Source organism: Crinia signifera, chromosome 9 (assembly GCF_055691185.1).
Source record: "Crinia signifera chromosome 9, ASM5569118v1, whole genome shotgun sequence".
Lineage (NCBI taxonomy): Eukaryota > Metazoa > Chordata > Amphibia > Anura > Myobatrachidae > Crinia > Crinia signifera.
Genome location: NC_139225.1, coordinates 115,169,724 through 115,196,179, shown reverse-complemented (window position 1 = coordinate 115,196,179; position 26,456 = coordinate 115,169,724). Strand labels below are relative to the sequence as shown.

General features: G+C 42.6%; 1 protein-coding gene across 1 annotated transcript in view; it reads left to right on the top strand.

Moving 5' to 3' along the window:
• Positions 1 to 26,456, top strand: part of STK26 (serine/threonine kinase 26) — a 73,857-nt gene that overhangs the window by 30,727 nt on the left and 16,674 nt on the right. The window contains exons 2-3 of the mRNA XM_083159550.1: positions 17,399 to 17,629; positions 21,903 to 21,959. Of these exons, the coding sequence (XP_083015676.1) occupies positions 17,399 to 17,629; positions 21,903 to 21,959 (288 nt within the window). The remainder of the gene's footprint in view (positions 1 to 17,398; positions 17,630 to 21,902; positions 21,960 to 26,456) is intronic.

Below are 26,456 nucleotides of genomic sequence, written 5' to 3'. Positions count from 1 at the left end.
TTCTTCCTGCGTGGTCTCCCAGTTCTTCTGCACAACACGTCTTCCCATAAAAGTGTTTTATAGCCTTCACCTGTTGATGCAAAAATCTATTTGCCACCAGCATAAAGACGGCCTATTGTAGATTTGAAGTTACCTGAACACACAAATGCTTATCTAATTCATATGATGACAAATGGAACATTAAGGGCTTGTTCTTTTCACTAATGCTTGAACCCACTTTGTGAAGAGTATGTGAATTGCGTCTTATGGGTTGGTTTGTTGCCCTTATAACAATCCTATATGTTATGACTGCACATGCTATTTATCATGTATACTGCTGGTGCAGTAGGTTTTATTGAGGGCACTTATTAGCATGCACTATTATCGTCACACATGCAAATAAGTCTTAATAATGCTGCTTGATTGACTTTGTGTGCAGTTATTACTAATCCCCAGAGCATGTTCTGTGCGTGTGCCATCCCCCTCCTACTTCCTGCTAAGGTGCCTTAGAGATTTATAGCAGGTTCTAGTGTGCCTGTCTTGTGAAGTGGTGTTACAATGTTCGTAAATCAGTCAGGGCCTGCAGAGGTGCCCCAGGCCTCTCTGTTGCGCAGTGAGCATGCTCTTTTGGTACATAGGTTGTCTTCTTTTTAAGGTTACATGATGAGCATTATAGTTTTGGAGTTTATTTAAGGCATGGGCAACAGGTAGCGATAGAACTGCATGGAGCTCTTCCGTCTTTCTGCTTGGTTTCCCGCTTGTAATGCTGGATTAGAAATAAAATGGAAGCCTGTTCAATTCAGTATGCTCTGGAGGATTCGGCATGAAATCCCGGCGTCCAAAATCCTGACGCCGGAATGCCGAAATCCCGACAAGGGGGGGACGTGGATCGCCCCCCTTGCGGGCTTGCTGCGCTCGCCGCGCAGCGGGCCCGGTGCCTCGCTACGCTTGGCACACTAATTTATTCTCCCTCCGAGGGTGTCGTGGACACCCACGGGGGGAGAAAGTGTCGGGATTTTGAACGCCGGGATCCCGACCGCCGGGATTTAAACTGCATCCCGCTTTGAATCATGCCAGGAGAGAGCGCTTCTAGATCTATTGGCATCGACACGCTGTTAAGATCCAGCTAAACTAGGTCTGCAATGCGTTTTTGAACCCTAGTGCGGCACAAACGGCATTGTGGCAGGGCACTTAAGTCGGAGAGTGCCGGTTCTTGCGACTGACTACCCGGGAGTACCAGATTTCTCTAACCTAATTTTATCCTAAATTGATACAATGTGCTGAATTACATCAACCCCAATGATTTCAATGTAGTGGTTTTTTTTTTTTTTGACAGAGATTAAGGGTTGTGTGACCGGTCTGTGACTTCAGTGGTTTCCTTATGCGTATAAGATACATGTAAAGAAACTTCATGCTCAATTATTGTATTGTTTTTTTGAGAGGTTATCTATGCTCTGAACAACAAGGTACCGTTTTTATTTAAAAGGAAGCCTGTCTGAGTAGCATACTACTAATGTGAGGTTAGGTTTAGCTGTATACAGAGCATGCACACTATTGGCGCATAAAAGCATTTAACAAAACATAGTGTGCAAACCTAAAAGTGCCGGCTTCTCCGAACAATACATTAACCACATGATACTTGTGTGATAATGCATCATGAAACCTTTCTACCATGAAATTTGTGACCATCCAGACACTATAAAGCAGGAGTAGGCAACCTGTACTCCAATTATTTATTTACAGTTTCTTATCTAGCGCAGCAGATTCTGTTGCGCTTTACAAATGTGGACAACACTGAAAGAACAAACTGGGTAAAACAGACATACATGGAGAAAAGCTTGGCCCCGCTGCAAGCTTACACTCTAAACGGAAATAGGAGGGAAACGCAAGAACAGGCACAATCGTGCCGTAGACCCTGTTTCGGCTTGGGGGAGCCAGCAGGTGCCTACGGGGAGCACGAAGAATAAATGATGCGCTGCAACAGGATATATGCAAGGAAAAGTGAGTGAGCCAGTTCATCCCAGAAGAAGGACAGACACACCATGATATAGAGCTGGGCAGGTGCTGTCAATTCCACCCCCAGCAGCGGCTCTCTAGTCAGACCGGTGCACCGCGCACATCCGGCAAGCTAGTGTCATGTGGCCGCGGCTACAGTATCTCTACAATATGTCTGCACACGCTGTTGACCAGAAGTGGGGAGCCCCGTGGTGAACTTTATAACAGACGGTTCAAAATCAGCAGCGGAGAAATAAACCGATCAGTGACTAAGAAGAGAAGTTGCCTACTGTGCGTATATGCTAATTACACAACGTATACAGTATATGTCCTGTTGCACCTAGTTAAAATTAAACTATCCCAGGATCTCTGTATATTTAAGGACTAACTCACCAATTACCAGATTGTGCTTTTACAATTTAAGTGTGTGGCACATAGTATTAGTGACATTATGGTGTGTAGCGCATTGTGTAATTGGCATTACGATGTGTGACGTAATGTTTAGGTGGCATTATGTTGTTTGGTGTAAGTGGCATTAAGGTGTGTGGCATAAAATATTTTGGCTGTGGAGCAACATTTTATAGTTAAGCCACTGGTAATACCATAGCAGTCCCACCAAGTTGCAAGTCCAGAAGGGACGCTATATAATTCATGAGTGCCTCTGAGGGTTATGTGGGTGGTACTTAAATTACTGTAGAACTGTACATCCCAGCATTCTCTGTCAGTGTTGCTGTTAGGACCGGCTAAATTGTGGCGTGGAATGTTTAGTTTCACAGCAACTGGGATGCCTGATGTTGCCTAATCCTGTTCTGCCCAAAACAACCATTTGCCCCTATGACTTGTATAGTTTATTTAACTCAAGGCTTTATCCTCTGTCAATGATAGGGAACCATCGGCCCTCCAGTTGTTGTGTTTGAACTACATATCCCAGCATTCCTTGCAACAATTTTAGGGCCAAATAGCAAAACCATAGCAGGGCATGCTGGGATATGTAGTTCAAACACAACTGGAAGGCCGAAGGTTCACATCCCTGCTCGTTCTAATGCACAAATCACTTTCCAGCATAGTCCCCATCCCTTTCCATGCATGTGCGCCAACGCGTGATGAGTCAGGCAAACCCGTCGGAGAAGAAAGCTGGTGGTTGTTGTCGACACCTGGACTGAAGGGCAGCTTTCACATAGTCATCCTAGTTCAATTGTGCTTTTTCATCTTTGATAAGTCGCAGGGTGCAAGGTCAGGGGTGTATGATGGGTGTGGCAGAACCTCCTTGAACTGCAGGTGCTGCAACCCTCTACTTCAGTGATTTTCAACCTTTTTACCTTGCGGCACACTAAATACGATTTTAAAATTGCCAAGAAAAGTGACTTCTTGGCATCTTCTTGGCATCCTGCTCAATCAAACCCTTGGCTTACTTCCGTTACATCGATGATATCCTGAACAAATAACACGGTACCAAACTTTTTTCTTTTGACTAAAATTGCCAAGGCACACCATGAGATCCCCACGGGGCAAAACACATTGGCCCCCACAGCAAAATACCAAACCTATTGCCCCATATAAAAAACAATCACACTGGTCCCCACAGGTAACACAAATAAAATACATTGGCCCTTTAAATGAAAAGAAGAGACCAGTAAATAACACTTGAACTGGTGGTGGCTGTAAACTAGTTTGGGCATCTCTAGATATGGAGGCACACTTGAGAACAGCTCAAGGCACACTAGTGTGCCACGGCACAGTGGTTGAAAAACACTGCTCTACTTAAAGATGAAAGAGCACCTTAAGGGTCAACACATCAACTGTGACGACTATGTGAAAGCTGCAGTTTGTGCCTGGTGTTGACAAAACCATTAGCTTTCTGACTTGTCAAGCGTTGGTGCACATGCGTGGAAAGAGATGGGGGACTATATTCAAATACGTTCACAAATACTTATAACCATGCAGGAATTATTTTTTTATTTTTTTAATCGACACATTTTATTATGTTTTATTTAACAAGGCTCCACAAGTGGTTTTCAGTCATACATATGGCACACAATGGAACAATGCAGGGTACACATCACTGAACATAACAGTAACTGTAAAAGGCCTACACACGGAGCAATTTTGTGCTCTTTTCTAAGAGATCTGACTAGATTGTTTGGAAAGTAAGCACCAATCACTCTGTGTATGCCCCTGGTGATGTGCTGTCCTGCATGCCGCTATCGTCCATTCTATCGTCCATTCATTAAGTCGGTGCAGGTAGTCAAAATCTAGTCAAATTGCTGCAAATCGCTCTGTAAGTAACGTGTATGCCCCTTAACTAAAAGAGCACAGGTAACAATTAGCAGCACAATTCTCAGTACACCATAGATGTAGGGGATGAATGATTGCACGTAAGAGGAGATGCAGGTATAGATGGTTGCTTGGCGAAACCTGCTCTATGAAGTTGGAAGCTAGGAAATGTTTTCGGATGTAGGTGTTGTAATTAGCTTTGTGTGTCTAGCCTGAAAAAGAAATGCTATCTCTACAAACATAATGCACAGGCCAAATATTTAGTGGTTAGCATTGTAAACATTAGAGCCTTCTGGAGGCCGACTTGTTTACAGTGCTTCCGCATTTCACATGCATGCTGTCACTTTACGTGACATTTACTCTGAATACAACCCATTTTCTAGGGGAGGGGGGAGGAACCCCTCCACAGGCTGCATTCCTTTATTGCATGAGCTGATAATGCACTTCTGCATCTGACAGACACTTGAATTGAGCAATGTGTTTTAGAATCCTAAATCTAGGCTGAAATCACTGTTCCTGCCCCCTTTAATGGGCACTTAGGATGCCACCGACTGCTTTGTGTAAATATGGACAGATGATATCCTGACACTTTGGGGTAAATTTACTTCAAGGTGCTAGATAAGTATCGTATGATTGGTTGCTGTGGGCAACATCTCCCCTTCTAAAAAACAAAAACTGCACTTGAGTAAATATATTCCTTAGGCGAGAATTCAATTGTTTTGGCAACCGCTGGATTCAAATATCAGCTTGCGATTAGCTGCTGCCACCGGTGTTTCAGCTCGCACACTACCCCCCAACTTCCAAGGTGATGCGCTGATATGAATGAAGTAACCGTATTGAACGCTCATTCTAGTCAGGTTTAGCCCTTTGCTCCGTAGAGCTATTCAATTATTGTTGCTCCGTTTCATTTCAGCTTGCTGCCATCTGACATGCTTTATGCAGCAATTTGTATACCTGAAAATTGAATTGCTAATGAGGAGCCCATTACTGTAAACACCCCAAAAAACCTCAACTTCATTACCCTCTTTTGAAGTGACTGAGGAAAATGATCTTAGACATTTATAAGGGTGTGTAAAAGTCACGATAAAAACCTTGTGTAGTGTTTGGGTTTTTTTTTTTTTTTTTGAATTTCAAATTAAAGCAGGCGCCTCTCCCTTTCTACACACCATTTGTCAGTGTTAAGTCATCTAGGGGGTTATTCTAGTTAATTATTTCTGACAAAATCCTTCTTAGATGGACAAAACCATGTGCACTGCGGGTGGGGCAGATGTAACTTGTGCAGAGAGAATTAGATTTGGGTGGGGTTTTTCTTCAAAGTGAGATCTATATTGCAGTGTAAAATCATGCAGTCAGTATTTTCCCTGCACAGAAGCAAAAAAACTCACCCAAATCTAATTCTCTCTGCACATGTTACATCTGCCCCCCTGAAGTGCACATGGTTTTGTCCATCTAAGAAGGATTTTGTCAGAAAGAACTAGAATAAACCCCCTAGTGATTTGGACTGAAGCCTAAGGGGGCAATTCAATTGATTGTGCTACCCCTTGCTGGCATCTATACGAATGTGTGCCCGACCGAGGGATGATTGTTCAGTTCAAGGTCCCATTAGTACTGATGCACCAAAAGGCACCAGGTTTAGCCATGAAAAGTGGCTAAACACATCTAAAGCAGTGCCCAAACCACGAACTTTGCACACAAGTTCACACCTCAGTAGGCTGTGAGAAATGTCTCCTGCAGCTAATGTTTGCCTGAAAGGAACAACAATTGAATTGATCCATTAAGACACCTAGCAAGGGATACTGTTTAACTGTTCAATTACTCCCTTAAAGTCCATTGTTGCAAACCGGTTTTAGAATTAATAGTATAGAATTTGGGATAATCCCCCTTTTTTTTTTTTATCTCTAAAAGGCATGTGACACCGCTGAGTTTCTCCGTTTTAAATAGCGGACTTGTGCATGACGCGTTCTTGATTTCACTAATGTAAGACCACTCATTTCTGCATACAGAAATCTCTAACCATAGCACTACTATTTAACATAGGGAAGACCTGATGGTACATCCTAAATATGGCAAAAGCAGCGAATATAATACATGAAATCAGAGGGTTTTTTTTTACATCAAAACTTTAGGTTCCCTACTTTTTTTTTATTCAATTTAGTACCAGACATTTTTGATCATAAATAGTACATTTACAGTTAACTGGCAAAAATATAAAGACGGATTTTTTTCATTAAACACTCAACACTATGGGTCTTCAAACTGTGGCCCTTCAGATGTTGTGAAACTACAAATCCCAGCATGCCTTGCTACCGTTTTAACACTCTCTTATAGCAAAACTGTGGCAAGGCATGCTGGGATTTGTAGTTTGAAAACATCTGGAGGGCCACAGTTTGAAGACCCATGCTCAACACCATAGTATTTCACCTTTGTACAGAATTCAGAACTAGATTCTTTTGTGCAGAGATCTACTTCTAATATACATTGATTCTGCTTGGATCTGTTCCGTTACTGCCAGTAGCCCCATGCAGTATTCTGCCAGACAGCGCACAGAACATGAATTTTTCCTTTAGATCTTATCTGGAGGTTACAGGTTTGCAGCAATGGATTTAGCTGATCGTAAATTGTCCCTTTTTCAAGGACTGTTACACCTACCTATATTGCAGGGATGATGACCCTGTGGAATGTAAGAGAATGCATGCCATTCTAGACACGTGCCGTGTATATGAACTCTACCCTTGACATAACTACAAATGGTCACTTCTATATTGCATTACCGTGAACTAGGATGTAGATTGCACTCCGCTAACTAATTTGGACTAGGTTTGGCTGGGCCAGTGAGATTTTTATACTCTTGCCTATTTCCTTTTTACCTTTTGATCCGTCATGAACTGTCCTCAAGCCATATAGTTTACCAGAGTGTTTTATTAGATGTGATGGTTCGTTTTTACTCTGTTCTCAAATCTGGATCTTATTGGCTATCTAAAACATGAGAGCCAATAAGATCCTTATTTGAGAACCGAAAACGCACATATCTGGTGTTTGTACCACACCAAATGGTACTTTTAGCTACTGGAAGCGACAACTTTTTTTTTTTAAAACCTAAAATTTTAATACAACAGTTCGGTCATAACCTTTTATGATGTGCCATATTTAGACAAGGTCTTCTGGGTAGTGCGTATGATACACGTATGCACACAGACCTGTGCATGGTAGCCTCATACATATACATCACAGTAGTATCCTATCCTAAGGCAACTGCCGTATAAAATGAATGACACAAGATAGGACCAGTAACAACAAAAGATCCCATAACATTAAAACTGTAAAAACCTTCTGTATGCTTTTTAAACTATATAGGTCAACTATAATTAAGTTCCGTCATAGGATACTGATGTACGCATTTGTAAATTGTTCAGAAGAAAATCATATTAAGTTTCACAAGTTCTAAACGGCCTTTGTATGTGGCCCTGTTCCATGTTGGGGGAGGGGAGGTCAAAATAGTCCGGCGTGTTACAAAGCAGAGCCGTAATGCTACTTTCTGTTGTGCAATTGGATGTCACTAGGAAGTTCCTGCTCGGGCTCAGATTAAAGTGCAAATGACACAATAGAATAGAATGCTGTCTATCCAGTTGTATTATACTAATGCTTGTTGCCCTTTGACATGACACGGCCACACCTGTGTGCAGGATATCATAGTTGGAGGCATTGTGCAAGCAAGAGTCATGTTGCTTAGGCTGTATTAATAATTCTTGTCAAGCAGAAGATCTTCTTCTTCTCATTGCATTTTTACTGTAAAGATCTGTATTCTGCATTTATCAGATGCAGGTCTTCACTGCACACATGCTCCGGCTATCAGCAGCTCTGTGCATGACCCTAAAATCAGCCCTGATGGTAAATATTCTAATTGGAATGTAATCACTGCTGGTAAATTATTACCAGTTTCTTATATAGCGCCCACATATTCCACAGCGCTGTACAGAGACTATTTGAACATTCACCTCAGTCCCTGCCCCAGTGAACCCTACCACATGTACACTCACACATTCTAGGGTTAAATTGTTGGGAGCAGCTTTACCTACCAGTATATTTTTGGATTGCGGGAGGAAACCCACACAAGCATGGGGAGAATATATAACTCCACCCAATTAGGGCCATAGTGGGAATCTGACCCATGACCTCAGGCAATAATGCTAACCATTACACCAACCTTGCTGCCCTTAAACGCAGCAAGTTTAGCTAGAAAAAGAGGCTAAACACATCTAAAAGCAGTGGTGAGGGCCCCCAAACCACAGACTTTTCGCGCATCTTTGCTCGCCTCAGGAGGTTGGGAGAGTAAATGGGCGCCCCATTAAATTGCTTCATTTGGCACCCATTAGTTTTGAAGCCCAGCTGGGGCGTGCTGAAAACAATTGAATCACCCCCTTACCATCTAGTGTTCTAAACTAATTTTAGAGTATAGTGTATAATAGTATAGAATTTAGCATAATTATCTTGTGCGTGATGTAGCATGTTGTGCTCTGTTGCTGGGTAGCGCATTTTTTTCTAGATCTTCAGAGTTCCGTAGTAGAGTATACACTATTACAACTATTCATACACCTTGCAATGTGGTGATATGCCTGGGGGAAATGCACTTTAACTAGCCAGTACACACACACCTGCACACACATATTGTGGTTGTTGAATTACACCCCCCCCCCCCCCCCCCCATTCGATAGTGCTTTTAGTTTGTACAACCTAGCGCATAGTAGCAGTTACAGTTCCTATATATCACTAGCAATTAGGTGAATTCGACCAGCGCAGCAATGTCGCTCCCAGAAAATATTGTGTGCCGCGACTAATGCACACCTCTAAGTGCCATTTCCAAAGTGAGGTGTGATGCTGTTGGCGCTGAATCGCACCAACTAGCCCACGGACACTAATTGAGACAGGTTTTTGCTCAGACCCTCAGAGCAAAACCTAATTTCTCCAAAGTAATAAGTGTTTTTATGTATTGGTTATGCCAAGGCCTTTTTTGGAGGTGATACTAGAATTTGAAGTGGTTCAAATGAAACGTGGTTTTGAAATATTGAGGCCTTTTTAATAGCAAGTGCTCGTTTTGAAGAGTTGAGGCAGGTGTAGAGAGAGAGAGATATTGCATATCGTCCAGTGTATGCTCAGTCAGTCCAGTGTGTGAGCACAGTCATTATTGAGGTGCTAATGCCCCCTCCTGTACATGCAGCTCAATCCACGACTGCATATACAGGGTGAGTGGCGTCATTGACAAGTATTACCGATATATTGGTCAGTGTATGCACTAAATTGTGACTCTCGGCATCACCGATTATTCCCGGCTTAGGAAAGGGTTGCCAATAATGTAACGCTCTGCCAGGCTGCAGTGGTACATTCTCTGTTGAAAATAAAAACATTTGGGTGAGCAATGACCTTTAATCTGCAGAGTTACAAATTGATAACACCTCATCCTTGCAGTAACAGTACAGCTTATGTGTTCAAATGAGTTTCTCCGTTCTAATGGTTTATTTAGATAAAATTGTATATCATGTTTGAAGGGTTAACATTTTTCTATTTAATGGATTTTGCTTTCACCTGCAAAACTAGGTAATATATATTGGGTAATAGAGATTGGAGTGCCAAGTGACATTTTGCAATTGCACAGAATCCTGAGCAGCTCATCACCAATTTCGAGTGACATTGTGAATACTTTTACAGCACTACGGGCTTGACATTTTCTAGACCTTAATGAAAGGATGGCAGGCGGGTGGGCACACCTGATTTCTGTTCCTGTAACCAGGAGTTGTAGGATAAGCATTCCTATTTTGTTTTGTTGCTAGGGTGGATGAGTGGTGCAGACTGGCGTTCGTAGAGGTGATTATTCACATACCACTGAACAGTAGTGTGATATACTTGAATTTCTGAAGCCAGGCAGACATTTCCCTGAATGGAAATTGCCTTTATTCATGCTATTATTTGTCATAGGTGTATCCTGTACTATAATTAGAACATCAATTTTCACCACAGTTTACATGACTAATATGTGATTCTTACTGAAGAAATAGTTTGGCCCTTCTCAGGCAGCTGATGTCACTGCGCTGTTCCTCATTGTGCAGTGCCGGTTTCTCTGCTGTCACTTGAGTCAGCTGTTTTCCATGACTCTAGAATAGAGGTGAGGTATTCAGATGTTTTTAAAGGTTCATTCTAGTAGGCCTATTAGTTTTGGAGGGTTTTCCCTGTTGGATAACATTTCCTATTATCCATTTCTAATTATTAATGTTACTTGCCAGGAAAGCCCTACCGAGATGGCTTGGTAAAGCACTTTACCCATTGTAAAGACCTTTAGCAAAATACTTCTCTGTTCTAGACACCCAGAGCTACCATACGATCCCTCTCTAGTGATCTTTCAGCTAATACAACCAATTTCTTTGCTTGCTAAATTGGGCCCGACCACAGTCCCATATAGTTTGCAGCATCTGTCTTATACTGTGTACACGCTAGGCAATATATCCATGACTGATCTCTTTTGCGAGTATATTGGTAGGAGGGTACGCACCATTTGTCTGAATGGTCAGGTGACGGCCCTGCAGCACAGCAGCTGATGTGTGCAACACCGACCGACCGGTTAAACATCCACCGGGGATCCATATTTAAATGCCCGCCCAGTTGTAATACCTTGGCATAGAGTGGCAGATTGGTAATCATGTAGATGGGGAATTTTGGTTTTGTCTGCCTGATCTGTTTGTGTGTATCCAACATGATGCAGGAGATCTCCCGGATACATAATTTGTCCAGGCTTTGTTAAATCACCAGGGAAATCCATTTAATAGGCCCCTAAATCTATAACCTATTGACATTAAAAATAGAATAGCACTGCAAATAGGTCACAGATGCCTCCTTGTATGTGATCTACCTTATTAAGAGTCATTGTTTGCTTACGGAACACTGCACGCAAGTTTGCACCCTGTGGCTAGATTCCAGCATGGCTTCTCTAGTGGTGCATTTAGCTATAGCTGATTCGAAAGTCAGAAACATCTGGGTGCAGCTCATAGGATAGACGGGCACTGGGTTGACACCTGAAAAGCCCAACATTGAGTCTTTCACTGGTTTTAATTATTTCTTTGCTTGCCATGCTTCGGCCCATTCCCAGTCAGAGCCCACATGGATGTTAGTTTTGAAAGCCCCAAAAATGTAAAATACTGTAAAAACTTGTTGAACCTTTTTCAATGGCGACCTTTTGTCAATGACAATCTATTGATGACTACGAGCATCCTGATTCTGAAACATCTAGAACCTGCCTGGCCAACCTGTGTGCTCTCCAGCTATTGTAACTCTACACGTCCCATCATGCCTTGCCAAAGCTTTAACATTCCATAATGGCAAAACAGTGGCAGGACACATCTGGGACTTGAAGTTCTACAACAGCTGGAGAACCACAGATTGTCCAGGCCTAATCTAGATCTTCCCCAGCATTTACACCCATGTGTAATTCTGGGTTCAGGTGAATGGATTGCTCAGCCTTCCGGAACCTGATATTGGTTGTCAGTAGGACATCTCTCTTCGCTCCAGATTTTGTATTGTAAAGCATTGGCAGGAGAGGTAGTTCAATTGGGCCTTATCTGCACATGGGCCTTGTCATGGTAGCGTCTCTGTGTAACATGTAGTCTTATCAGAAGGGAGGAGTCTGCATTCAGCGGAGTTAATCACATGAATTCTGGTCTTCCCATTGGTTAGATCTGTGCTGCTTAGGGTTTCTTACATATGCCTGCACATCTGCTTCAGAGTTGAATACTGACGAGACCTCTGCAGCAAGTTAGTAGCTCTGAAGCATTATATTATATATTACCTTAGATAATGGCAAAATATATAGATCTGGCTGTAACACTGCCAACGGGAGCTGCACAATGATTTCCTGATTTATTATCACCCTTTTACCCATGTTATATGGATTTCTGCTTCACCATTAAATCTTACTCCCTGCAGAGTTTAGTAAAATGGTTCCAGAGATTTGGATTAGGGAAAGCTATAGGTCACTTTGTGCTCCTGCCTCTTCCCTTATGTTTATGACCGGTCAGTCTATAGGCATATTATTGTATTGGTGTGACTGTGGCCATGCATAGCTTTATGGGCTGTTGACTGATAAAACCTAGCTAATAGGTTGACGCCAGATGGTTGACGGGGAAAAGACAAGATGCAAATGATCTACGCAAATATGGCAAACTACCCCTACAAATCATGAAAAATCAGGCGTGAACCTTTTGTGTTGATGCCTTGTAGGTTGATTCTTTTTTTTTTTTTTTTTAAACCTAATTCACTGTTAACCATGTGGTGGCCTACTGACCACATTTTTTACGGTTTAAATTCAGCCTGTAAGTGGCACTGAAACATTACATGGGTACTGCGGTGAGGAGTTTCCCGTACACTGTACTTGTTCACCTTTTATGAAGCATGCCTTGGTTCGGTCACTGGGATGGTCCACTCTGGTGATTACTGTTGTGAGTGACTGTTGTGTAAAGTAAAGGCTGCAGATCACGGTGAGAACGGAGTATGCACAGATAAAATGACCTTCCCTCCTGTATCGTATAAAGTTCCACCGCTGGCGGGGTGCACGTGTATTCCAGAGACACATGACTAAGAAGCAAGGTACTCTCCAACCAAGTGTGGAAACATTGGCAAAGCACACTGGCCCCAAGGCTTCTGTTCTGATAAGCAGTGTAATTGCCCTCTCTGCCACCTGTTTTGGGGTGGGACTGGCACAGGCTGCTTGTTTCTCCTGCTTGTGTTTTTTTTTGTTTTTCATTTTCAGCAAAGTGACAGTGTTACTGTGTACAAAACACGAAACCGTGTACACTATACACAATACAGTGGGCAAGCATAGGCTGGCTGTATGTTCTTGTGGTATCAACTATTGATCCATTCACTAACTATACCAGTCACCGGAGAGCTTTGACTTTGATCGCTCCTAGTCTTTATGGTATTCAGATGATAGGTTGACTATGGCACCAGGTGGACATGACAATGGTCGACACATGGAAATGTCAACAGGAGTTGTTTTTTTTTTTGCTGTGACTCTTCATACTTGACCATTCATGTGGACTCAGATCAGGAATGGTAAAGTGGTCCAGGGTATGTTACACTTCCTGAAGGACTGAAGGTCCATGTGCTAAGGTGACACCTGAAAAACTAATGTCGATCTTTGTCAGTGATGACTTTTACTCAGTCAACCTATTGACTGTGTCTACCTAGACACCGGTGACCCTGTGCTCCATAACCTGGCTTTATGTGGTACAGAACGGAGTACCAGTTGATTACATGCACTCAACTGCTAGTACTTGGCAAATAGAGTTTTCTCTTAGCACATTTGGTGAAATGATCTGGCTGGTAAATGACCTGCATAATATACACATCTTATTTATTCCAGCAGTGGACATACCATACCACTCCAAATCCAGCCTAATGGGGGGGTATTCAATCCAGGATTCCGACTGTCGGAACATCCCAACAGTCTGAATTCCAGGCTATTTTCATCTGCTCCGAGAGTAACTCGACAGTTGTAATTCGGTGCTCCGAGTTTCGGAAAGACTGTGGTTCAGTGAAAAAAACGTCTATTAATTCGACAACCCACAGCAGTTTCCGACAAAACTGAGCCAACTTTAAAAAAAAAAAGTCGGAACTGACACCCTTTATGCTGCCGTTAACGGCAGCATTAAATAGGTGAGTGCTGATATTTCCCCTGTTGGGAGATATCTGCGCAGATTGAATATCCCCATATCTAACAGTGGCAGCATTTCGCACAACAGTTGTGTATAATCCTAGTTTCCAGAGTAGCAGGGACTGCAAAGTATTTCCCATGTAACTGAATGCATTATTACTCTGAACAGCCTTTTTTCTTCCCTACATTGTATTTTCCCTGAGTCTTGTAAAAAGCACTTATTAGCGGCTGAATGGGCTTCCATTCCTCTGACTTATGACCTCTCCTGACCTAGAACTAGCTTTAATACTTTAGAATCATTTTTCCTCAGTGTCTGACAGCAGCGCTGAAGCTCTGTATGCACAGTGCTTTTGTAGCCATCTCCATGGCACTAATTCGCCAGTCTCCTGGCACCTGACCACTTTTGATTTTTTTTTTTTTTTTTCTAGACTTTTTTTTGGGGGGTGTTTTGATACTTTCATGGTAAGAGGTCTGTTTCAGTGCTTCTCATGTGCAGTCACTTTTAGATAATGAGTTGCTAAGGATTATGCGATTTGTCTGTTGGCATGCGGAATGCAATTTTTTTTTATCCCTTCCCCCAATTTGGCAAAGCAGACCTAAATACTTAATATTTAACATGCTAACTCATCAGTTTTTAATGTGTACTATTACTGGTTTTCAGAAGTGTACATTTTTTGGTACTTGTATTAGCAAGGCGTGCGGCTACGCTGACAACGTACCTTAGGCTACATTGTCAGCGTAGCCTAGCTGGGCGCTCTGCTAATGTGTGTAGTGCATTATACTCGCCCAATGTCCCCGGCGCCAGCGTTCCCCTCCTCCGGCAGTCACTCGTCACTCCCCGGCGGCAGCAACGTACGTAATTCAGCGTACTGCCGCTGGGGGAGCATCACATGGTTTCCCTGCTCCCCCAGCAGCACTACGCTAATTGCGTACATTGCTGCCGCCGGGTTTGTCGCGGAGGAGGCTGCCGGGGTGTCATGAAGGAGGGGAACACTGGCGCCGGGGACATTGCTGCGGGGATCGTGATGGGTAAGTATAATACACACATACACACACACACACACACACACACACACACACACACACACACACACACACACACACACACACACACACACACACACACACACACACACACACACACACATATATACACATATATATATACACACACACACACACACACATATACACACACATATACACACATATATACACACACACACACACACATATATACACACACACACACATATATATACACACATACACATACACACATACACACACACACACTTCACCCAGTAACACAATCATATCTCCACTATCCACATCATACCCCCAGTATCCACGTGAGTGTGGAGTTAATTTTTATAAAGTGTGACGAGCGGACGTATATCTGCTTCCCCCTCACAGGAGCACGCTGTGCTTGCCACACTTCTGTGCCCAGTGGCTCGCCGCACTTTATGAAATTAACTCCACGCTCATGTGGATAGTGGGGATATGAACCATTGTGTATTAGCACAGCTCCTGAACAAGCTATGTACGTTACGTAGCCAGCATAGTGGTGTATTAGTATTCTTAATACATCACTACGTAATGGGCGCCCTGCTAATACACAAGTACCCATTTTTTTTTCTGTTACTGACAAAGGGCAACCAGACTTTGGGTTGACATTAGTTGGAGTGACCATTATTGGTCAACCTGGTAATTGTGGACACGTGAATGTCAACATAATTTTTGTTTGCATTTTGTTTTTCCCATTTTTTGGAACTTTGAATACATTTACCATACACATAGACTATGATTGCGACTGGTAGCATGGGGAGTGAAACGAGCCATGAAAGACTACATGAATCACTAATTCGGAGAACACGTGCTCATGTCAACCGCTTTGTGTTACACAATTTTTGTGGTAACCTCTTATATTTGTCTACCTTATTCCCATGTGGACCTTTTGTGGTTGATCTAAACTCACTGTTGACCTTCTTACTGATCACCATATTAGCCACACCCATATAAATGACTTTTCCTGGAACATTTATGAAAAGTATTTCATAAATTACATATGACATAGTAGATTACCTAAAAGTGAGGGGTATTTAATAATGTTGTCATTTGGAAGTCCTTCAGTTTTAGGCACTAGCTTCAGACCTTCATATTCCAAGTAAGAGACTTAACCACGTGGGTCACTAGTAATAAAAAGCCGCTTTTATATTGTAGAGGCTCTGACTTTATCTAGTCCTGTTACGTAAGTGATCCCTACATCCTGTAGCTTAATTGTTGTATAAACTAATTATTCTCTTGTATTACAGTGACCTACCTCCCGACTAGACTAGAGGGAGGGACTGGGGGCATGGCCAGCAGCTCTCTGCTCGCTAGACATGCCCCTAGTGACTGTAGATTGGAGGGATGGCTGGCGGGCGATCGAGTCATTCCCACAGGCCATGCCCACTATTTTGGTTATCCTGGGTGTTGGATGGTTTTTTGATTTTACTACTTTTTGTAACGTTTATTTGGAAGTATGTAAATTGAATGAAAATGAACAAGCGTTCTCTAAGTTATTTTGATTGCCCACTAGGGGCAGTGTTCCTTTGGGACCCATGAATGCTGTTGCTAGTTTTGTTGCAGAACACCGTTCTGAAATGAATACAAAATTATGTTTTACCTGAACGATCATATAAAAAAAGTCAAATTTCTATTCCAGGGGTCTCACACTCTCTCCTCAGGAGCCCACACCCAGGTCACCCTGTATCTCCACAGGTTCATTTATTACTCATTGACACCTTTTTAAAAGATCCACAGGTAGAGCTAATTTCATTTGTGATTCTTTGAGGATACCTGCAAAACATGCACTGTGGGGGGTCCTGGGGACCAAGTTTGAGAACCTGTGTTCTATTATAATGTACTGGTCCTACCAAATGTTTTTTGTACATAATTGCAGCGACTGCCATTATTAGGATGAATTCATGTTTAATCAGTAAGATTCCCACTTAATTATTACTGAAGCTCCTCATTAATCAGTCTCAAGCCCCATACATACATGGGACAGGTGCCCCATGCTGAGCTAAACACATGTGATGCACCCATGATGTGTTCTGAGTGAACTGTGCGGAGCAGGGTTCTTCCTATGCTTGTAGGCAAAACGGCATTCTAAGCAGGATAGTGCATGCACTCTATCTCTGTGGTCGCCCATCACTATTACTGTAGGGTGTACACACAGAGATACGGGCTTCATTTCTAAGCGGTCTAGTCAGATTGCTTAGAAATGAGGCTTAAATCGCCCCACGTGTTTGCCCCATTAGCATTTGTTCTTTCCACAAACTGTTCACCACTTATGTGTTTAAAATTATTGTAAGTTCTTTGCTACATATATATAGTTGTTAATGAATAATGCCTTCTATATGTCCTATGCTGAGCATCTTGGTGACTTGACATTTTTATTCCTCCTAGAACCATCGGGCTGATCCAGAAGAATTGTTCACAAAACTTGAGCGCATTGGGAAAGGGTCGTTTGGTGAAGTTTTTAAAGGGATTGATAACCGGACTCAGCATGTAGTTGCTATAAAAATAATTGACCTGGAAGAAGCAGAGGATGAAATAGAAGATATACAGCAAGAAATAACAGTACTGAGCCAGTGTGACAGTCCCTATGTGACAAAGTACTATGGATCCTATCTGAAGGTACTGTATAGACTATACGTATCTACATGAATCCGTGACCACAGGAGAAACCCTGCGATACAGCGTATGAGCTCTCACAATAGGTGGCATTTTGTGATCACAGAGAAGGAATGGTACTGTTTATCTCAGGGTTGTGCAATGTTGTGTAATGCAGCCATCTGGTAATATTTACTTCATGAGGCCCACACTGTCCAAGTAGCTATAGCTGGGTCCTGGTGATTGGGTTTAAAGGTCCCCTGTGCATTACATAAACCTTAGACAAAGCTTGCATGCTGCTGTTTTTACAGTACCCCTGCAGGTTGTTCTCCTGTGACATAATCTGTACCAGTGTAGTCATGCTATGTTTAGAGAAGAGCATTGGATAGACTGCGCTCACCTGTGCTGCACTTAAGGTATGTGTGAATAATGCAGTATGTGTGTATATATAGATAAGAATGAGTAGATAAATAATACAGATTGAGAGATGGTAAATAGATAAAATTCAAAGGGAATTTATTGATCAAAACAATGGTTATGTTGTGGTGGGAAAATGTATGGAGTCCTGGTATTGCAGGAATAGGCCAGCGGGGTATCACTCCACAAGGTCTATTATGAGGTATGTTTGACCTATGTAGGTCCCTTTATTCCATAGGTCCCTTAGTAGGAACCTATGTACCTATGTGGGTGACCGCAGCGGTCTGTCAGGGCAAGGGGATGAGGGATTGCGCTTGGCAATGTTATTTGTCCACAACAATGTGAGATGATAGAGTCCCGTGGATCTCTGTAAAGTCTCGTAATAAAAGTGCTGCACTGGTCTGAAGGAATGGGGAGGTAATTGTCCAGTACCGTGTAGTATAAAGTGTTTCCGGCGTGGAGGGCAGTAAGCGGCGTCCCGCTGTGTGCTCTTACCGGATTGACATTAGAAGATTCTGCCGCCTTGCTGTAGCTGTTGTTGGTAGCTCGGGTTAGTGCACAGCCGTGCGGCAGCACCCGGCTCCACAGTCACTGTCTCCCGTGACTTCTGGGTTCCGCTCTCGGGAGATCGCGTTTCCCTTGGCAACGCTTGACGGAGTACTGTGGGCTCGTACTCCCGGCTGGGAGGAGGCTGCGGCAGGGGGTGGTGATAGTGGGAGTTTGATTGCTGACTTCTAGGATGAATAAGGTGTCCCAACGCGTTTCAGCCACTAGGGCCTTCGTCAAGGATTCTTAGTCATGCTATGTGCCAGGACCTATCTCTGTAGCATTTATTGTGTATACGTATAAACTGATCTAACTGTCATGTGTGTGCATGAACACGTGTGTAAGCCTGTTACTTAATATTAAGCCCTGTACACACACACACTATGATATACGTCACTGCCGATATCCTTAAACACTGAACGGTATGTCAGTGATGTCACTGGGACCACCGCCGAACATGCAGTCTCTGACTAGATTGTCAGATTTTGGGTGCATGTTCAGCCAATAGAACATATTGTTAATGATCCGCGAGCGTGAATTGAGCATTGTTAACAATATAGTGGGTACACACTGAATGATATGCACACTAAGCTTGTTAACAGTATCGTTTATTGTGCATATTAATTAAAATCTTAGTGTGTACACATCTTTACATGCTATAGACCAGGCATGTCCAACGTTGGCCCTCCAGATGTTTTGAAACTACACATCCCAGCATGCATTCTTTAATTGCAAAACTGTGGCAAAGCATGCTGGGATGTGTAGTTTCATAACATCTGGAGGGCCAACGTTGGACATGCCTGCTATAGACCCTCAAACCTAACTTTGGTAAGTTCATATATAGGTGGTTGTATCCAGAATACTTGGGGCTTTCTTTTTGGGATCAAGTAATCAGAGCACTATCCACAGTGAAGGTGCACTTGGTGTACAACGTAGTCACTGACCACAGTTACTAATTGTTCCCTTAGATCACAGAGAAGAACTTAGATATGTTTTTATATGAATTAATAAAAGTTGCCCAAATAGAGAACTCGGGTCTCAAGTTTTTTTTATTTTTCTTACTATTTGCTGACAAACTATAAGTTAGGGAGCAGCATTGCTAGAATGTGAGTGCTAGAAATGGTACCTTTTTGTGAAAAAATCATTGGTCAGTCACAACTGCAGAAGTAAAGTTGAGTTCCGCACATTCAGCCTAATACTGTATCTGTCCTGATTTGGGTGGTTTGACCAATTGGCTTCATCCATTTTTGTTGTCAGTTGATGACCAATACGCTTATGTTTGGTATGTGATTGTCATTATTCACATCTGACTCTGTTGAAGCTCAGTAGGTGCCCACTAGTGGGCAGATTTAACCCTTTGCATGCCAAGGGAATGTGCTTGACAATTTCACATCTATTATGACCCTTTTTTTAACCCTTTGAGTGCCAACATTCCTGTGAACCTCAAAATAGCCATTAAAAATGTTTGTATTTATTCTAAAAGCAGTCGCTGTGAGTGATGCTGATGTTTTTAGCAGACATTTTGAGGATTTACCACCGCAACATTGGCACTCAAAGTATTAAGACCATGATTTTGGTTTCAATTGGGCAATGAAATTATTGCATGTGGCAGATTATTCTATTCTATTATGACCTTTAGATCTATAAACTGGTAACTGCTAAATGAAAGTGAATTCTTTTATTTGTGTGTATTTGGGGCCACTTTTTAAACACGCACAACAAAACCCTTTCTGGATAGCTGATGCATTTCATATCCACATCCTCTCCAAACTTAATGGGTATAATTTCCATATACTGGGTATATCAAGTAGTGTTCATTCTAGCGGCCGCCATCTTTGGAAACCCATGCAGTTTCTCTTCCCTGCCTGGGGTATCACTGTCTGCTGTGGTGTTTCTAGCACAGTTCTGGTTTGCATATCAGTGCTGATATACAGACCACACTGTGCTAGAAGCACTACAGCAGACAGCGACACCCCAGGCAGGGAAGAGGAACTGCATGGGTTTTTAAAGATGGCGGCTGCTCGAATGAACGCTATCAAGGATAGATTTAAAAATGAATAATTTTGTATGATTTATTCATTTAAAACAAATTAACACACTAATATTTTATGCTTGTAATGGCTTAAGGGGGCGGGGGGTGTAGTGTTGTGGTGATCTGTCAGACTAGGAATGCATACTATGGGATGGGGTGTTGCGCTCATGTTCCAAGTATTGGGATGCAGTTAGGAATGGTTCTACGAGGTGAGACTACAATAAAGCCTCCCAGATTTTAGGCGTTAACAAAGGCATGGTAGTTTTTGGTCACAATTCTATTTCATTATCTAAATGTGCGTGGATTACTTTATTTTAAATTGCCCTTGAATTTATCTAAATTTATTGGCATATAGCAGCCTCCAGTTAATTAATTCCTCTCGGTCAATGTTTGTTATTAGACCTCTGCTTTCATATGGCCACCGGCGGCTGTGTTGAGGCCTCTTTCATGGAACTGATGTGGATGGTTTTCCACCCAGTAACAAATTCTTTATTGTAACTTGGCCAACTAGACAAAGTAGCTTCCTCAGGAAATTTGAAGGCAGTGTGGGTGATGTAATGGTTTGATTGGGTTCAATTGCCACCACAGTCCTAGCAGCGAGGAGGTTACTCTCCCCGTGCTTGCGTGTGTTTCTTCCTGGTACTTCAGTTTACTCCCACAATCCAAAAAAGTATACTGGAATTTGGCTCCCAAAAAAAACCTTGTGTTGGAATTGTGCATCGGAATAGACCCGCCAAGTTATAGTGAGCTTCAGAAATTGATTAAAGGTGTGTTTTGCGAATAAAGGCTTTCAACTGGACAATATCCTATTAAATACCAATTGAAAATAAACTGTATTCCATGCACCTCTACATTTTAAGTACTAACATTTTAGATAGCATTTATCATGCCTTTTTTTGTTAACCTTTATCTGGAACAGTTTTTTTTTGTTTGTTTTTTAATGGCTCTTTAAATTAGTATACACTACTGTAGTGATAAATACATGTGTGCATGTTGTCCTGAACCCCTGACACCTGCAGCTCAGGAGTTCTGGGATAGAGAAACTGCTCCTGATAATGTCCCACCTGCTTCCATTGTTAGCCTTTGTATAAAGCAGTGCGACTTTGGTCCTTTAAAACTTAAAATAATTTATTGTTACCTTAAGCTATGTAAAGTTTCATGTTTTTAAATTGACGAACGGTCAGTTACTTTTTTTTTCCGATAGGGTTGAAATTTAGACGGAAAATGATCCGCCTTTGGCCTGATAATGGACTAAGTTTAATATGGTATTTTGAAATCTGAGAGTTTATTCCTATTTTTCAGGGCACAAAACTATGGATTATTATGGAGTATTTAGGAGGAGGCTCTGCCTTAGATTTGGTAAGTACCAAACATTTTGCCATATTCTTAATGTGTTTTTTTTTTTGTTTGTTTTTCCGTGTGTGTGTGTGTGTGTGTGTGTGTGTGTAAATCAGAACAAGAGATATTTGTACTCCGACTACTGCAGTTAATCTTAATGTAATGTTTTCCTAAAAATTCATGTTTCTTTTATAGTCAGGAAACATCATTCAGCATTCCGGTCTCTTACATAGTGCGCTTTGAGTGCTACTCTGGTCTCTCTTGCCATTTCACAGTATTTGTGTTCTTAAACGGTACACATTTATCTGTCTAGTGGGAACAAAAATCTGGTAAGATATGAATCCGGGGGGGGTTGTGCAGGGTCAGGACAGAGACCTAGCAGTGGTACAGCAGCGATGCCGGACAGGTCTCCAGCGGCGGGAAGGATGAGAACCGGATACACCCTTCTTGCACACCCAGCATAGGGGCTCCAGCGGCAGCATTAATGGGACCCGGGCGCTCTCCGTGTTTGCGCTCGGCAGGGGTGGAGCTCCTGCACCGGCAGTAATGTGAGACCTGCGCACTCCATGTGTGTGCCCGGTGAATAAGCACCAGCGGCAGCCTGCTGGATGAGGTCTTGGTCTGAGTGTCTCCAGGCATAGATATTATTCAGGGTATTTACCCAGTCTGTATTTGAGTCCGGTGTGATGTGGCATACTGTGTATTTGAGTCCAGTGTGATGTGTTACTGCTATTTTGGGCTTTCAACTTCCATTGCCATTTAAGCCGATTTTGGAAATTTAAGCGACAAACCAGCTTGAGGCATTGGGCACTCAATTTGTCCCCTGGGACATATTTTCTTAACTTGGGATATCTGAAAAGAGCTCAATTTGCACCTTATTTCTGATTCATTTCCTCATTTGTGTAAAATGATTAAGTGTTTTTATAGACGAAACGCGTAGGCTTGTTACATCATCTTGAAAGGAATGAATGGATGCAAATCATGGAATTTTAATGAAGATTTTTAATAAACAAATTGTATCACTATCAGTTGTACATATGTTGTCTACATCTGCTTTAAACATTGGTGAAAATCAGGTTGTGGAGTACATCAGTGCTCTTTATAAATTCTAACTTACATTTGTCTCCCAATAACAGGGGGGACCTATAGAGTAGCTGCTTAAATTATTAGGGTGCACTTATGCATGGGAGCACGAGGCAGATCATCATGTCTCATGCTATCAACCTTTGATTAGTGGATTGGAGAGAACCTTCTGCTTCCTACCACATCTATACGAACAGCCCCATCCAGCAGCAGCGCTGCAGCTGAGCCTTCACCTTTCAGATGCTTTTAGCCTGCCAAGGGCTTCTATCCAGCTCCACTCTGCCAGACCAGGGCAAGCACCTCCATGCATGTTGAGCTGCGGGATAAGGGTATTGCCAGGGAGACTCGCCAATCTGTACACTTTGAGCCTCCATACCCACAATGCAGAGCACAGACTTTAAAGAACGAGATCCAGAGATGGCATCAGTGGCAGGTAAATACATGCTACAAATCAGATGAAGTCTTGGGTAGGAGGGCTTAGAGTGCCACCTGGTATGAGTCTGCTGTAACCCCCAGATGGGCTTGCAGCTGTGACCTCAGGATTGACTTTCAGCTAGGTAAACCCAAGGTTGGCTCTGCCAGACAAAACTTCTGATCACTTTTAAAGTGACTTTGTTAAGAGTTCTCTGCCACATATGTTAACCAGACAGTTCCAACTTTAGGGCATGGCATCACGCCTTATGAATTTGGGACATAACGTGTAGCATAATATATATTTGGGCGGTTGTGTGTCAAAAACTTATGACCATTAAATGGGCATGTCTGATTTTGTGCGTGGGGAGTGTTTTTAAATGGTATTGCAGGGGCTTGAGTGGCAGGCTATACATATTATGTATTACACTATAGTCTGGCTCCTACACTACAGCGAAATCCTAGATTTTACAAGATATTGTCGAGCTTTGCAAAAAAAAAAGCAGTGTAAAACACTGCAATAAAAGCAATTATGTTCCCCCCCCTGTAAGGGAACAATACTTAAGCAGGGTCAAGGAGCGAGCTGGGAAGATTGTGGCGGACAAACTCCACCCTAGCCTTGTTTGATATTCTCCCATCAAGTAGACTCTTCAGGTCCATCCCTGCCAAGTCGTCAAGAACCACAAAAAGCTTCTTCCCGATAGCTATTCAGCTATTGAACAATGTACTCTAAAGGTCCATACACACTAGGCGACTATGCCCAGCGTGTATGGACAGCGATGATGTCAGTCACCGCTGTGGGGAAGCCACTGAGTGCATACACACTGAGCGGCTTTCCCTCTGCCCGGCACCGACAGAGGGGGAGGACGGCGTTGCATACCGCAGAGCTATGCAAAGCCGTCCCCAACACCGCTCATCTGCTGGTATTACCAGCAGTTAAGCGGCTTTCCCAGCGATGATGCAGGAGCGCGCAGCAGTGCTCATCGCTGGGGCATACACACTGGGCGGCTTTGCGCTGAAAGCCCCTCAAACAGGCTGTTTTTGAGCGGCTTTCAGCTCAGTCACCCTGTGTGTATGGGTCTGAAGTCACTGCTAATCTAAACACCTAACTGCTCTGTCTAACCTTGCAAATCATAACATGTGAATTGACATTTGTATGTGCATCTGATGTAATGTATGTATGTCCTGTTATCCCTCTTGTACCATGCTTGAAGCTGCACTGTATCCACAAACAATTCCCACTATACGAGAGTATACATGGCCGATAAAGTGATTCTGATGTTAGTCACATTACAGCATCAATAGCAATCCATTTGTTTATGCAGTACCCACACAAGTAACACAGAATTTTCTAAACTTTAAGGATATAGCATTAGTCTATATTCTAATGTAAAAGTTTTGCTAAAGTCGTAATTTCTTCCTATAAATCCTGTAAAAATGTATTTTCCTGGTTTTTAAGCACCTTGAATATTTTTTGGGAAAGAGCACTCTGTATATAAACCTGCTCCATTTTTTTTTTTTTTTTTCCTTTAAAATTGGCAAACTATTTCTATGTGGAGGTTTTCAAAATACATGTTCTGTATTTAGATACTGTTTATTAAACATCAAAGCCCTAAGTGTGCAAATATTTATGCCAATAAATCTGGAAGAGCACTGGGGGTGGCAGCCAGCACTACAGAAGGCGGAAGGCAGATTAGGTACTCCTAGTGCCAGATTAACCACTGTGCAGGCCCCTAAGAAGCCACTTTCTGGGATGGTCCTTACAGATTATCTCCTAATGTGTCAACCCCTCAAAAATGTGTTTAACCAGCAGTCTATAATCTGGGCACTGCAATGTGAATCTTATGTCTATGGTTTACGTTTATCGTTTATATGGCGCCACAAGGGTTCCACAGCGCCTGACAATGCATAGATGAACAAAACAAGAAAATAGTGATTTACAGTACAAATGCAAATTAGGACAAGTACATGGTAAATAAAAGACAGTTGCGACAGATATATTCTTAAAAAACCACACGAGAAGAGAGGGCCCTGCTCATTGGCCCTTACTTTCTAAAGTGAAGGGACAGACAAACTGGGGTGACACAGCAGGGATAGAAGTAAGCATAAACACTTATGTAGTTTAAGTTGTTAATGCAGTGATTTTTCAACTCGTGGCACGCCAAACAAAATTAAAAAATTACCAAGGTATACTATCAGACCCCCCACAGGGAAAAATACATTGGCCCCCACAGGGAAAAACAAACCCATTGCCCTCCTCTGTATGAAAAAAAAAGACATTCACACAGGTAATAGTATCAAACCCTTCAGACCCCCAAAGCAATGGATAGCTCAGAGTTGCCGACCCTCCCGAAATTCCCGGGAGTCTCACGAAAATCGGGTCCCCCCCCCCCCCCCCTGAACCCACCGAATTGCGGCATGTAAATGCTGCAATCCGCAGGTCTCAGAGAAGGGGGCGGAGCTAAAATGGCACAATCTACTATTTCCCGTAGTGGGGACGGGGCTTAATGACGTCACCGTCAAGCCCCGCCCCCCCGATCGGGTAAGGAAAGTCTCCTCTCCGGGCTTCTCCGAGCATTAAAAAGTCGGCAACCCTGGGATAGCTGTTAGTGTCTGCATATTAAATGGCTAAAATAATCAGTCCGCACACTTGCATAGTAACTAATCGCTCGCTGTGTGGACGGGCTCTAGTGTGACAAGAAATACCGTAGAGCAATTAAAGTGTGAACTGTCTGTCGGCCGCCCATGTGTGACGAAGTGGGAGAATGAGATGTTAAGCATTACTTTCACACCAGTAAAGTATGTTGCATTGATAAGAGACTGTGCCAACAATCAGTTTTTATAGTGTGAAACGGGGGAGGCTGGAATGTGGCTGCTCGCTGCAGAATAACACCTATATGGCGGTAGCATATGCCTGTCTATACCCAAATACATATGTTCTCTGAGGCTGACTGGAATCAGAGCTACATTTCTTCCAAATTACCATAGTCCTGAGATTTGAATGGGAAACACTGTACACAAAGC